The 12581-nt window shown below is 53.1% G+C and overlaps 5 protein-coding genes across 5 annotated transcripts; 2 read left to right on the top strand and 3 right to left on the bottom strand.

Moving 5' to 3' along the window:
- Window positions 1-327: 327 nt before the first annotated feature.
- On the bottom strand, window positions 328-1480 carry J4E78_003267 (uncharacterized protein; the record flags this gene model as incomplete). Its single annotated transcript, XM_049363907.1, has 4 exons — window positions 328-774; window positions 826-1321; window positions 1380-1401; window positions 1459-1480. 4 exons carry the CDS (start codon window positions 1478-1480, stop codon window positions 328-330), a joined length of 987 nt encoding a protein of 328 aa, XP_049224572.1.
- A 505-nt stretch (window positions 1481-1985) lies between these two features.
- J4E78_003268 (uncharacterized protein) lies at window positions 1986-3456 on the bottom strand (the record flags this gene model as incomplete). The annotated part of the gene is made up of 3 exons (XM_049363908.1): window positions 1986-2275; window positions 2329-3243; window positions 3345-3456. The coding sequence occupies 3 exons, from the start codon at window positions 3454-3456 to the stop codon at window positions 1986-1988; spliced, it is 1317 nt and encodes a 438-aa protein (XP_049224573.1).
- Window positions 3457-4335: 879 nt separating this feature from the next.
- PTC2 (Protein phosphatase 2C 2) lies at window positions 4336-6110 on the bottom strand (the record flags this gene model as incomplete). Its single annotated transcript, XM_049363909.1, has 7 exons — window positions 4336-4730; window positions 4817-5059; window positions 5111-5317; window positions 5364-5448; window positions 5496-5569; window positions 5626-5932; window positions 6075-6110. The coding sequence occupies 7 exons, from the start codon at window positions 6108-6110 to the stop codon at window positions 4336-4338; spliced, it is 1347 nt and encodes a 448-aa protein (XP_049224574.1).
- Window positions 6111-7718: 1608 nt separating this feature from the next.
- J4E78_003270 (uncharacterized protein) lies at window positions 7719-9904 on the top strand (the record flags this gene model as incomplete). Its single annotated transcript, XM_049363910.1, has 3 exons — window positions 7719-8081; window positions 8128-9171; window positions 9227-9904. 3 exons carry the CDS (start codon window positions 7719-7721, stop codon window positions 9902-9904), a joined length of 2085 nt encoding a protein of 694 aa, XP_049224575.1.
- Window positions 9905-10224: 320 nt separating this feature from the next.
- Window positions 10225-10962, top strand: J4E78_003271 (uncharacterized protein; the record flags this gene model as incomplete). The annotated part of the gene is made up of 1 exon (XM_049363911.1): window positions 10225-10962. One exon carries the CDS (start codon window positions 10225-10227, stop codon window positions 10960-10962), a length of 738 nt encoding a protein of 245 aa, XP_049224576.1.
- Window positions 10963-12581: the final 1619 nt, after the last annotated feature.

Consider the following 12581-nt stretch of genomic DNA (forward strand, 5'->3'; position numbering starts at 1 on the left):
GTATCAACAGGCATTGAGAGTTCGTAGTGGAAATTCCATTTTCAGATTTTCAGATCTGTCTGCTATAGCACATTTTCCAGACGTATCGTCGCTTTTGCGTTGATGCGAAACTCTGATGACCTTGGTAACCCGTTCCCGCATCCATATTAGAAGTTACCTCATTCGCCGTAAACGCCAAAGTGTCATTAACTCATTACCCTTCCATCCCCTCGTGCCGAAACGCCAACGCTGATGCAAATGCCGGAATCCTTTTGTCCCTCATCCTTCACACGCTAGGGTGACGGGTATCACGTCATGCCAATTGACCATGCATAGAGTGTGAATCTCCTAGTTGCCAACGGCCGTATCGTTGAGCGCGACACAGACAGCACCACGGTGATGTCCGTTGTACTGCCTGATGATGCTCTGGCTACCAAGCTCCCACAGCCTTGCGTAGTGGTCTGAGCAGCTGGTAACGAGGTAGGCGCTATCGGCTGAGAAGGCGCAATCCCAGACCCACCTCTGATGACCATGTAGCGTAGTCTCTAGAGGGAAGGCAGCTGGGTCGCGCTCGCTAGCTGCTGGCAGGTTGTCGGTGGGCGTGACGTTATGGGGAGCGGTAGGATCGACGGACCAGATGCGCGCTGTGTGGTCGGCGGAGCAAGTGGCTAGATGACGGACGTCGGGGGACAGGAGGACGCGGGTGATGTAGGTTGTGTGGGCCACGAACTTGCAGATGGGGAGGATCGAGGTGGTATCGCTGCGCTGGATCATGCGCCAAACGTAGACGTTGCCCTAACATGCGGTATTAGCAAACGTTTGACCTTTTCATCTGGCCAGACTCACGGCGTTGTTGCCTGCGCAGACCATGCTTCCGTCGCTTGCAACCGTAACACTAGCCACGCTGACGTCGTCCTCTGGAATGAGCTGGTGAGAGCACTTGTTCTCTCCCAGGTCCCAGATCCTCACGTTACCACCGCGGTCGCAGCTGATGAGCTCTCCCTGGTTTGGATGGATGACGACATCGTTGACCGGAACACCATGAGTGTAGTTGCGCTGAACGTTGCCTGATCGCGTGTCCCAGATCTTGACCGTGCCATCTTCAGACGAGGTGACCAGCCACTTGGACTCGCAGTGGAACGCGACACCGGTGATGTTGGAGGTGTGACCGTCGAAGGTAAGGATCGCGTTCGGGTTTGTGGACTTGATATCGTAAAGCTTGACCGTGTGGTGACCGGCGGCGGCGAGGTATCGCTTGTCGGGCGAGATGCAAAGGCGGTTGACTTGGGAGTCCGGGTGCGGGATAGTCCGGGAGCATATACCGGAGAGCGCTTCCCAGAATCTAGAGTCCTCCAAGTCAGTATGAATGGCTGCCAATGGCGGATGAGACGCGTGCGAACCTAATGGTATGGTCGTAACCGGCTGCAATTGAGTGTTAGTTGTTTGTCTGCCACATGTGGGGTAGGCAGCTCAACGTACCTGTGCATAGAATGACCGACATCTTGATTACAGGGTCTCTTTCTATTTACGAATTAGGGATGAACTTTTGTGTATACCGGAAACCCGTAGTAGTACAATCAATGCGACGGTGTTAGTATGCGCGACAACTGCAGAACATGACGCGCGCGAGGTTGCGATCACGATTGGAGAGCTTTGCGCGCTGAGGGGAGTTGGAGTTGGTCTTGTTCGGGAGTGCTTGGGCCACTTCAGCCCTATGGCGGTCAGCCTATCGTGGCCTAGCGCTATGTAAGCTCCCCATAGTGAATGGTGAATTCAGATGTCGTGACTGTGCTTGTGCAAAAGTCACACTTGTTACGAGTGTTAGGCACATGATGTGGAAGCCATACTCTTTTGCCTTCGCGTATATCAGAGTTGAGTGCTATATCGTACAACACAAAACACAAGCTGGATGTACGCAATACCAGGTGGTATATCAAGTGCATGTCTACATGAGATCCGGGTACGCGAAGACGCGTTGACTAACCATATAATTCCAAGACAGCAGCTTACAGCTTACTAGCTGTGTGCATAAGCGGATAACTCTTCGGTCCACTCTCCAGCGCATCTTTCGTAATCTCTCCGACGTTCTTGAACCCTCCAACGTTCATCAAGATGTCCAGATCAGCTAGTAGACCGCGCATAACATGGTCAACTCCTGTCTCGCCCATGATCGAAAGGCCCCAGATCCACAGACGGCCAACGAATACGAACTTTGCGCCCAGAGCGAGCGCTTTGAAGACGTCGGATGCGGAACGGACACCAGAGTCGAACATGATGTAGATTTTGTCGCCGACAGCTAGAGAATTCGTTAGTCGTGTATCAATGAGGAAGAGCAGACATGATACGTACCATCGACAATCTTCTCAAGAGAGTCAAGACTTGCGACCGCGCCGTCGACTTGTCTTCCAGCGTGGTTGCTGACTACGATGCCATCGAAGCCCAGATCAACAGCTTTCTTCGCATCGTCCACACTCTGAATGCCCTTCAGAGAAAACGGCTTGCCACCACTGAGCTCCTTCCATAGTTTCATCGCCCACACAGCCTTCTCCCACGTATGCGCGCGTCCATGCCATACGTTATCGATCCAGAGCGCGCCAGCTTCGTTGGGCTGTGTCTTAGGGTCAATACCCTTTTCCTTGAGCCTCTTCTGGAAGACGGGGTCGGTAAGGCCCAGATCCGCACCAAGCCCGTGATAGAAAGCGTAATTCGAATTTGCGACATCGTCATGTCGCCATCCGAGCTGCCAAGTGTCAAGCGTTAGGATGCAGGCTGTGAAGCCGCTGTCCACAGCACGTTGAAGGAGCGATCGAGTGAGCTCATCATCGTGCGGCATGTAGAGCTGGAAGAACCTCACACCCTTCTCGCCGCCACCGGCAGCGGTGCCTGTGTCGCCTTGTCCTTTCCTCACGCCCTCATCGTTGGCATGGCCTATGTCCTCTATGCTCTGTGAGCCTGCTGTCGAGAGACAGTATGGTAGCCCCAAGGCGCCTGCGGCTCTTGCTACGGGTAGCTCGCCCTCTGGGTTGTAGATCTTGTTGATACCAACAGGCGCAAATCCAATCGGCGCAGGCACTTTGTGTCCAAAGATCTCGGTCGCAGTGTCGCGCTGGTTGGTATCTACCAGCATACGCGGAATAATTCGATGTCGGTAGAACGCTTGTCTGTTTACGGTATGTGTGTGCGATTGGCCGGCATTTGAAGACGCGTAGAACCAGCCGCCTTGACTGAGTTTCTCTTTTGCTAAGTCTTCGAGTTTGCCCGGTTCTATACACAGTGCATCAGCCTTGCGCGACATCAAATGTCCAGTCACTGGTTCGCTCGATTTCCACTTGCGCGACAGTGCTGTGAAGGTAAAGCATACTTACCTGTGTTGAACACTGGTACTTCGCCCTCATTGGATTTCCAAAAGTTCTCTCGCTGAAACAAGGCGTACTGCTGCGTGGTTCGGGCCTTTTGGTTGGGATTTACAGGGTCCATGGTGCAAGTGGCCAGTCAGGTACAACGTCGGAGCAATTGAGGAGGGAACTCGATAATGGATATTGAAGGGAATGATTGTTTTACTTCATCTTTTGAATCAAGAACAGGCGTTGACATTGCTTTTAGCAATGGACCACCGGCACTCTCGGATCCACGCCATAGTCGTGACGCTTGCACAGCTGTCGCAAATTATGACGAAAGGTGATGCTGCTCGGACTGGACCCTGATCTCAAGCTTATCTCCGGACTCGCGGACGGCAATGCGAACGGCAATTGCATGTAGCACGGATGGAACAAAGACCTCGCTATCGATTGACACACTCGACTGTGAGTCACCTTCCAAGATCGGAGTCCATATGTGTCCGTTGACGATGACTGTCAAGATGACACTGAGATTAGGTGCACGCCGCAAATTGACCTAAGAGCGGGACAGTGGGGCATCTGAAAGCTTGTTTGCTAGCAATAAGTAGACGCATAAAGACAAGGAACTCGGTGCTATCTGATGCAACACGCATTCTACCGTGCCTTAGAACGCGGCTGATAAAAGTGATGTCATAAGGGCACTATACGCTTCCAGTTCAGACGCAGACGAAGGTCGTGGTAAACACCATCTTGATAAAACCATTGTATCATGAACAAAGTGATAGCTAGGTAAAGTGGAAGGCGAAGGCCGAGCCCGCCAGGTATCATTTCGTAAATCTGCCCGCTTGCGATCTATGAGGCTCGTTTCCATGACCCGTCGTTTGATTCTACAGGAAACCAACGTACCCATCGTCGCTTGCAAAACATCCATAAGAGAGACATTGCATATCATCATGCATCGAAACTGAGCCCTTCGAGCCAAACATCATTAATCGTGGCCAAGTCAAGTGAGGACAAGCTATTTCTCGCTCGTCTTGGTTGTGCCTGCCTCAGGCTTCTTGTCGGTCTGGGACTCGGGAGCGTCGGACTTCTCCGTCTGTACAGATGAGGGCGACTCAGTCACTTGGACCTTGCTCTCGTGCTGAGGGCCTGGCGTGCCTTCGCGATCCTCGCGAGACTTGGCATTGGCGTCCTGGTTGTACTTGTTGACTTGCGAATCCAGATCCTTGTCTTCGTCCTCGTTATCGAACATCTCGCCGTCATTGTCTCCAGTCGAGACTTCGGTACCGTCGCCGAGAAGGATGATGCGACCGCCGTTGCCGTTGTTCGGCCGGAATCGACTGTCCAAGTCCATGTCGATGTCATCAGGAGAATCGTCAATGCGATGGTGAACGCCGGGACCGCGGAACTCGGCTACACAATTATATTAGAACTGAACTACTCGCTCTCTGAGGCGGACTTGGCTGGATCTTCTGACTTGCCGTACTCTGGCGGCGCACATGGACCCTCTCCATTCGCAACCCGCTTTGCGATGTCCTCGTACCACTGCTCCTTCGTCCTTCCTTGTAGGAGACCAATGACAGTCATGGTCATGTTGTCACAGCCAACACCTCCCGTGTCGCTGTTTGAAGCCAGACAGTTGTCCATCATGTTCTCGCAAATGGAGGCAAGATCCTGCTTTGCGACAATTCCGCGCCTAACGAACTCGACGACGGCTTGGGAAGACTGGCAATCCCAGATACCTGTATGGAGTCAGTAAGAGCGCGCGAGCATAGTAGGTTGTCGTATCTTACCATCGCAGGCGACGATCAAGAACTCGTCATCTTGGTTGATATCATGTATCTCAACATCCGGGAAGGCAGTTACTATCTGCTGCTCGGGAGGAAGGTCGGCGCTCTTTTTGAACTCGAAGTCACCTATCGCGCGCGATAGAGCCAGGTTGCCGTTGACACGGCCAAAGTCGACGAAACCACCTGCGGCTTGGATACGTGCCTTCTCAGCTAATAGATGTCAGTGCTGCTTGCCTTTGTAATCTATGTTTCTTACCCTCATTCTGGGGCTTGTGGTCGAAAGAGAGCGGCTTAGCCCTTCCCTTGACGCCTAGGACAGTACGCGAGTCACCTGCGTTGGCCTGTTGATGTGAGAATTGGCCAAGGAATGTTATAGGGGTCAACGTACGACGTAGATCTTGTCTTTGGAAAGGACGGCGACTGACGCAGTGCAGCCAGATACCTCCTCTTCGTACTTGGGATCTGTTCGCGTGAGTCAGCCACTTGTCAACTAAAGAAAGGTGCCCTGAAAAACATACCACTCAAGATGGCGCGGTCTGTGGCGAGGAAACCATCTTGTAGAGCCTTCTTGATGTCGCCCTCTTTGAAAGCCTCCTGCTTCGCGACAATCTGGTGCAGCTGCTCGCCAGCATACAAGGCCACCTTGTCACCACCGTGTCCGTCGTATACGCCGAAGAAGGCAAGTCGCTTGTCGTTGCCAGTGGGTTTGCCTGCTTCACCTGCAAAGTCTAGTACGGTGGCATGCGCGTCCTCCATGCTGATCCGCCAGCCCTGCATCGACGACACGCCGTAGATGAGTGACTCGCCATCGCCGTTTTCGGATTTCTGTGCAAGCAGCGTATTAGCGTCGTGTTAATGTGAAGGAGAACCTGCGCGGCCTTGCAGCTCAATGCAGGCGACTGCCGCCAAATAGAGCGAGGAGTAGCGCAGGTGCGGGGGCGGGGGGCCAGCATTGGGAGGTAATTACCTTGTCGACGACGGGTTCTGAGAGTGTCTGACCCATGTTGTCCAGTGCCTACAAGGACCTGTGGGAGGAGACGAGGGGAAGTCTGAGGTTGATCGCGAGTCTCCCTAGGGGCATAGAATTCCAAACTGCGCTGTTGGTGTGTGGGGGGATTTCAGATGTGGCTAGGCGCAAGGGCGACTGGGTAAGTGGCCGGGCTTGTGTGGTGGGCGTCGTGTAGGTCCTTAGGAAGAGGACAGGAGAAAAGAATTGCGTGCTCTAGCTCGCGGGGGTAAACAGGCCGGATGGTGTTGTAGGCAAAGAGTGACGCTGCTCTACCTGTCAGGCCGGGCCCGTGCGGGCTAGTGGGTGTGGCTAGGTCGAGGCCAGAAACGATGACGCCGCCGCATTTTCTGCAGTCCCGTTTCCCCCACCAGCTCCTGTCGCTGTGGATTGCGCCCTCCTGACTGGAATACGCGCTCAGTTTGCCAATGGCTGCCTGGTCGTGCATCTTTCCGGGCGGTGCTCTGCTAAGGCGAGGCAGCCGGCGCCTAGATGCTTGCTTACTTGTGCAAGAGCTCGCGTGCCACGCACAAAGCCGTGAGCACCCCTATCAGCGTCTCAACAGCAGCCGCCGCCTGGCCTCGATGCACTGGAGCTGATCTTCCTTTCTGACTGGGGCATAGCTCCATCACTCGATACAAGAAGCCCTCTTCCTCAAGTTGTACCTGTCCCGCATCAAGCACCCTGAACGTGGGCCGTCTAATCTACACAGCTGGGTTGAATCCCCAAAGATCGTGCATACATTCAGGGTTTTGATGCAGTAGCACGGTTCGGAAAGAACTTGCTTTGCTGCACATGAATTTGGTCCCGTGAACGCGATAGAAAGGGCAACACTTGCTCAGCCGCGTTGCGGCGCGACAATTCCCAGGGTCCAGATTCCGTGTCGGGCTCTGAGGATGCACTACGACGGATTAGTACTACCCGACCGATTGGCACGCAAGGTGTTGCTTCCTCCTACACAACACTCCCGAAACTCGCGATGTACGTTCCACTGTAGCGCGAGGCAGGAGCTGTGAGCCGCCAAACCGCGGCCCTTTTCTAACGCGGCACCCTGTTATGGCTGCATATGAGCAGCTGCGTGGGTAATTGGGAACACAAGATACCTGTGCAACGTGGTCCTGAAACTCCCCATATATTATTCATGGAAAAGCTATGATGAAGACGCTTGACCTGGGCTACCGAGGTCCTTTTGATACAGTGCAGCAACACTAAACATCTGAAATACTCTCATGGCACTGACTCAGTGTTGCTTCTGTGAGACGAGCGTGCCCCCGGAGGACCCCGGTACCCCGGAGACCCCAAATGTTCTTTGAATATGCACTAAAAGCCCCACGACGAGGGCAACAGCGCAAATGATAGAACCCCGTGTCGCCAACTTCCTTCGTCATCGACCCGGGGTATTGGCTTCGGAACTTTCATGAGATTATCTATCAGACGCGCACGTATAAGCCGTCGCACGGTCCGAATCTCGCAGTCATCGCCCAATATGGCTTAGTCTAGATTTGAACCTCGGCTGTCCGAGGTAGCGCAAGATCGACATCCTACTTAATCATCATTCCAAACACACCCTCTTCCCATCATCTCCATCATCAATCTACTATCACAATGAAGCCAACACCGGACTGGGTCAAGCAGCTGAAGCCTTCGGGCATTCAAGGCCACGAATTGCTCAAGGCTGAACGCGAAAACTCCAATGTACCCGTCCAAGAGCTAGAAGTCCTCCTACACACGCAAGATGTCATCGACAGGAGAAACAAGATCCTTGAGATTCTCAAGTCAGAGAAGGTCTTCGACAAGTCGCAGAACTACTTCATGGGAAGGATCGACAGATTCGAGAGAGCGCTTGCAAGGGAGAAGAGACTCAGAATCTTGAAAAAGCAACACAACTGGTCATTTGACGAGTTCCGGACTGCTACAGAGCTCGTTGGTGAACCGGGACCATACGGACTCCACGACTCTATGTTCAAGGTACGCGCCATATTCTGTCTCCGCGCGACTTCTACTCACTATGCAGGTTACACTTGAAGGTCAGGGTACGCCGGAGCAGCAGGAAAAGTGGCTCACCAAGGCCAACAACTACGAGATCATCGGATGTTATGCTCAGACTGAGCTTGGCCATGGTTCTAACGTTCGAGGACTTGAAACAACCGCCACCTGGAACAAGGAGGACAAGACCTTCACCATCCACTCCCCACATCTGACCGCCAGCAAATGGTGGATTGGATCCCTAGGTCGCACAGCTAACCACGCCGTCGTCATGGCTCAGCTCATCATTGATGGCAAATCATACGGGCCGAGTCCATTCTGCGTCCAGATCCGTGACCTGAAGACACACGAGCCGCTCGACAACATTCACATCGGAGACATCGGTCCCAAGTTCGGTTACAACACCATGGACAACGGTTTCCTTCTGTTCAATCACGTCAAGATTCCCCACATCAGCATGCTGGCTCGTTACACATTCGTTGACCCCAACACGAACAAGTTTGGACGCCGTGGCGCGCCTTCCCTCGTCTATGGAACACTTACTTGGGTTCGATCAACTATCGTCATGCAAGCTGGTAGTGTGCTCGCTCGGGGTGTTACTATCGCAACCCGTTACTGTGCTGTGCGACGGCAATTCCAGGACCGAGATGCTCCCGCAGGTGAGGCTGAGACTGCTGTTCTGAACTACACTATGGTGCAGATTCGGTTGCTTCCTCTTCTCGCGGCTACCTTTGCTTTACATTTCACCGGAAAGTCGATGATGGACATGTACCAAGAGAACCAAAAGAGGATCGCCCAGGGCAACGCTACCAATGCACCAAGCAAGCGCGGAGCTGGGCCAGAGGAGGTGCAGTCAGGCAGCGATATGTTGGCAGACCTGCACGCTTCTTCATGCGCATTGAAGTCGCTTAGCAGTTCGATCGCAGCAGAGGGTCTCGAGGTCTGCCGACGAGCCTGTGGTGGTCACGGCTACTCAAGCTTCAGCGGTATCGGGCCGTGGTACTCTGACTACCTACCCACCACCACATGGGAGGGCGACAACTACATGTTGACCCAGCAAGTTGCGCGATACGTAAGTCTCTTACATTTGAGTAACTGCAATCAGTCCTTACTAACCTTTGTTCTAGATGCTCAAGTCAGCTCGTTCCGTACTCAAGGGAGAAAAGCCGACGAACGACACAACTCAGATCCTTTCTCAATTCCATGCACGCCGCGACATTGGCTGCGCATTCGACGTCATTGGCGACGACGACGATCTCGTCAATGCCTTCGCTTGGCGCGTTTCGTTCCTTACTTTCGAAGCCAGCAAACACCGCGATGAGCAGAAGAAGCCCTGGAACGATCTGCTCGTCGACTTCTACCGCCTCAGCAAGGCCCACGCACAGTACATGGTCGTAAAGAACAACCTGTCTGCGCTCAGGAACATCGCAAAGGCAGGCAACGTGGACAAGAACATTGTCGACGTGCTGATGAAGCTGTTCCGTCTCTTCGCTCTGCACACACTCGAGCAAGAGGGCTCCGAATTCTACGCTTCCGGCGCATGCAGCAAGCACCAGATTTCGCTCGCGAGGACCAACACTGTCATGAACCTGCTCAAGGAAATCCGGCCACACGCTGTCAGGCTTGTGGATGCCTGGGGCTTTGACGACTGGGTCTTGGACAGCAGTCTGGGCCGCGCAGACGGCAAGGTCTACGAGGACATGTTTTACAGGGCCAGCGAACTCAACCCGCTCAACAACTACACCGTCGACCCATACCCGGATAGCGATGTTTTGTTCAAGCGCATTGAGAAGAGCAAGTTGTAGATGAAAGCATGTCTTTGTATATATGTAATTGTATTTGAATAGAACAGAACAGCGAACTTGATGTTAAAGAAGTCTGCCCATCGAAACATTGTTTTGTTGTAGTGCATGTGCACATACTAAGTAGGCCGAGAGGTAGCCAACGGGTAATCTGATCCGGGAAGTGGAGACACTGCATACGCTTACCCTACATGGTGTACATAGCAACCGCATCTACTATACACCACCCCGAAACATGCCTTTTCCTCTCCATTCCGGACGTATTATCACGTTCTCCTACTCTACAATCCCACCCCAGATCGTTTCAGATATCTGCGCTCAGCATGGCCCCTTCAGACCCCACCACAGGCGCTGGCGTTCTCCTCGCCTTTCTCAAACCCACCTCAGCCGGAGGTAACGAAGCACAACCGGACGACAAGCTCGCCCTTTTATCCACGGCCATAACAGGAAATGTTCTCGGCATCAAATCAGCAACGCAATACAAAGCCGCAAATACCGAATACGACAAACAGCATCTCTTCGTCTGCGAAACAGAAGACCTGGCACGTGTGAATATAAAGCAGATGTTGAAGTTTATTGAAGGCGAGGATGTGGGTGGAGAGTGGGATGTCAGGGCGTATTCTGAAGTCCAGATCTTTGGCCCGAAGAAGACTGGTGGTATGTCTGCACGCCATATCTCAAGTAGAGACAGAGATGAGAGGCGCCAGTCGCTGACTATCAACGTTGTAGAACCTGCGACGACTATCATGGTAGCACTCATGCAACCCTCGCCCACGGGCGCCGAGGATCTGGATGCTTGGTACCGCGAAGAGCATAACCAGCAAACGTCTGAGCAATCAGGTTGGCTGCGCACATGTCGGTATTCGCTTATAGAGCAAGGACCTGGTTCTTCGGACGAGGATGGGAAGAAGCAAGAGTTGTCTTTCCTGGCTATCCATGAATTTGGGGAGGGTGAGCAGTTGGGGGACACGGTCAAGGCTTTCGAGCCGATTAGTGAGTGGACGATGAAAGTCATGAAAAATGCGGTGGGGATTGACGCGGCGATTTATCGGAGGAGTTGAATGCATGTGAGGGAAAGTTGGGAGTATGGTAGTGGGTACATCGAAGTTCATCCTTTAAGAAGGCGTCTATCCTTGGACATCTTATCCCATCATTTCCAATATGATATACCGGGTACGTATTCGCCAGGTGTCTATACACTCACATTTCCCCCGAACTCATACGTCCATGTCGTCTGCTGGCTGACAGGTGCTCGGCATATCGTTGAAGACTGGAAGCCGTGTGCGCATGAGCAACTCACGTCGATGGCGCCGAGCTCTGATGCGCATCGCATCTGACCCCTAGTCTTAGAGTAGACCTGATTTCAGTGTAATTCGACATTCCGCAAGCAATGTTTCGACATCCCTGAGCTGGGCGGCAACGTCTTCCCGGAGTGTTCGCGTCACATTTCCCCATCGTAAAGTCACCAGTTGAGCCTCATGTAGCCGCGGATAGTACCGCTTGATAAACCGGGAGTAGTTATCGGCGTTCCATGGTGGGACACAAATATAGAGACCTGGACGGAGAAGACCCATCTTCTCGATCCTGATAGCCGTGATGGATCCGCAGACTTCCGCCCCTAGATATTGAAGCGCTGTTGGGAGGTCATAATAACATTGGAGGTCAAAGGTACGGTGTTTGTAGATGAAGTCCCTTGCTTCGTTGCGTATCGTATGGCAAGAAAATAGAAGGCTGAAGGCTCCTGGAAAGTGACGGCTGTGTACTGGAGGTTGCGGACGGCGCGAGCGCGTAGGGGATACGCATTTCTCATCGAAGGCGTAGTCGTAAACTATGAGTCGGAGTTCCGGAGGTAGGTCGAGGAAACGGAAGGGCTGCTGGACGGTCCGGACGCTAGGGCGCTGTCAGTGGAAGCATATAGCTCAGTGCGGCGAATAACTTACGTCTCTGTGCTCCTACTCCTGTCGGCGCCAGATCGATGCAGAGGGGTGCCCTGGGCGATGGCGCTTTGCGTCATCGGGTCTGCCGGGCTGGAAGTCATCTTGAGTTGTATCTATTGAGAGGCTATGTCTAGGAGAAGTAGAGCCGTTTTGCTGACGGCTAGGGTTGCGATATCGTGATAGATTTGCGCTATTTTGCGCCCGGGCCGGTGACTCCCGACAGTGGACATTCACTGAGTGATGTATGTCTCTATACGAAATGCAGGACGACGTCCATGTTACCGGTCCAACGTTGCATAGCGGCAAGAAGCTCGGCTTCGGCACTGTCGACATTACGAATCTTCATCCAGTGACGCTCGACTTTCGGCAGTTCAATATCTCGAACAGAAGACGCGCGATTGTCCACATAGCCGGAATCGATGAGTCTGCGGATATTATGCACCGTTGCTATGCCCAATTTGGCTGATCGAACGAGCCCAAAGTTGGCGGGGCCCATGACCAAGGACACATTGGTTATGCAGTTGCGTGAACCACGGCTGTTATTGAACGAGGTGAAATCGAATCTGGCCAGGCCATACAACAGAGGCGATCCCTCGTGCCGGATCTGTCGGCACACCAAGAGCAGAGCGAACACGCCTAAATCATGTCGCCTGTATATCTGCTTGCGTTTCCGCGTAGCTTGCCGGATTTGACTTGCAAAGACACCGACAGTTTGTCCCGAAAATACATGCTTGTAGATTTTG

This window comes from Alternaria triticimaculans, assembly GCF_023758025.1.
Source record: "Alternaria triticimaculans strain BMP 0046 chromosome Unknown scaffold_3, whole genome shotgun sequence".
NCBI lineage: Eukaryota > Fungi > Ascomycota > Dothideomycetes > Pleosporales > Pleosporaceae > Alternaria > Alternaria triticimaculans.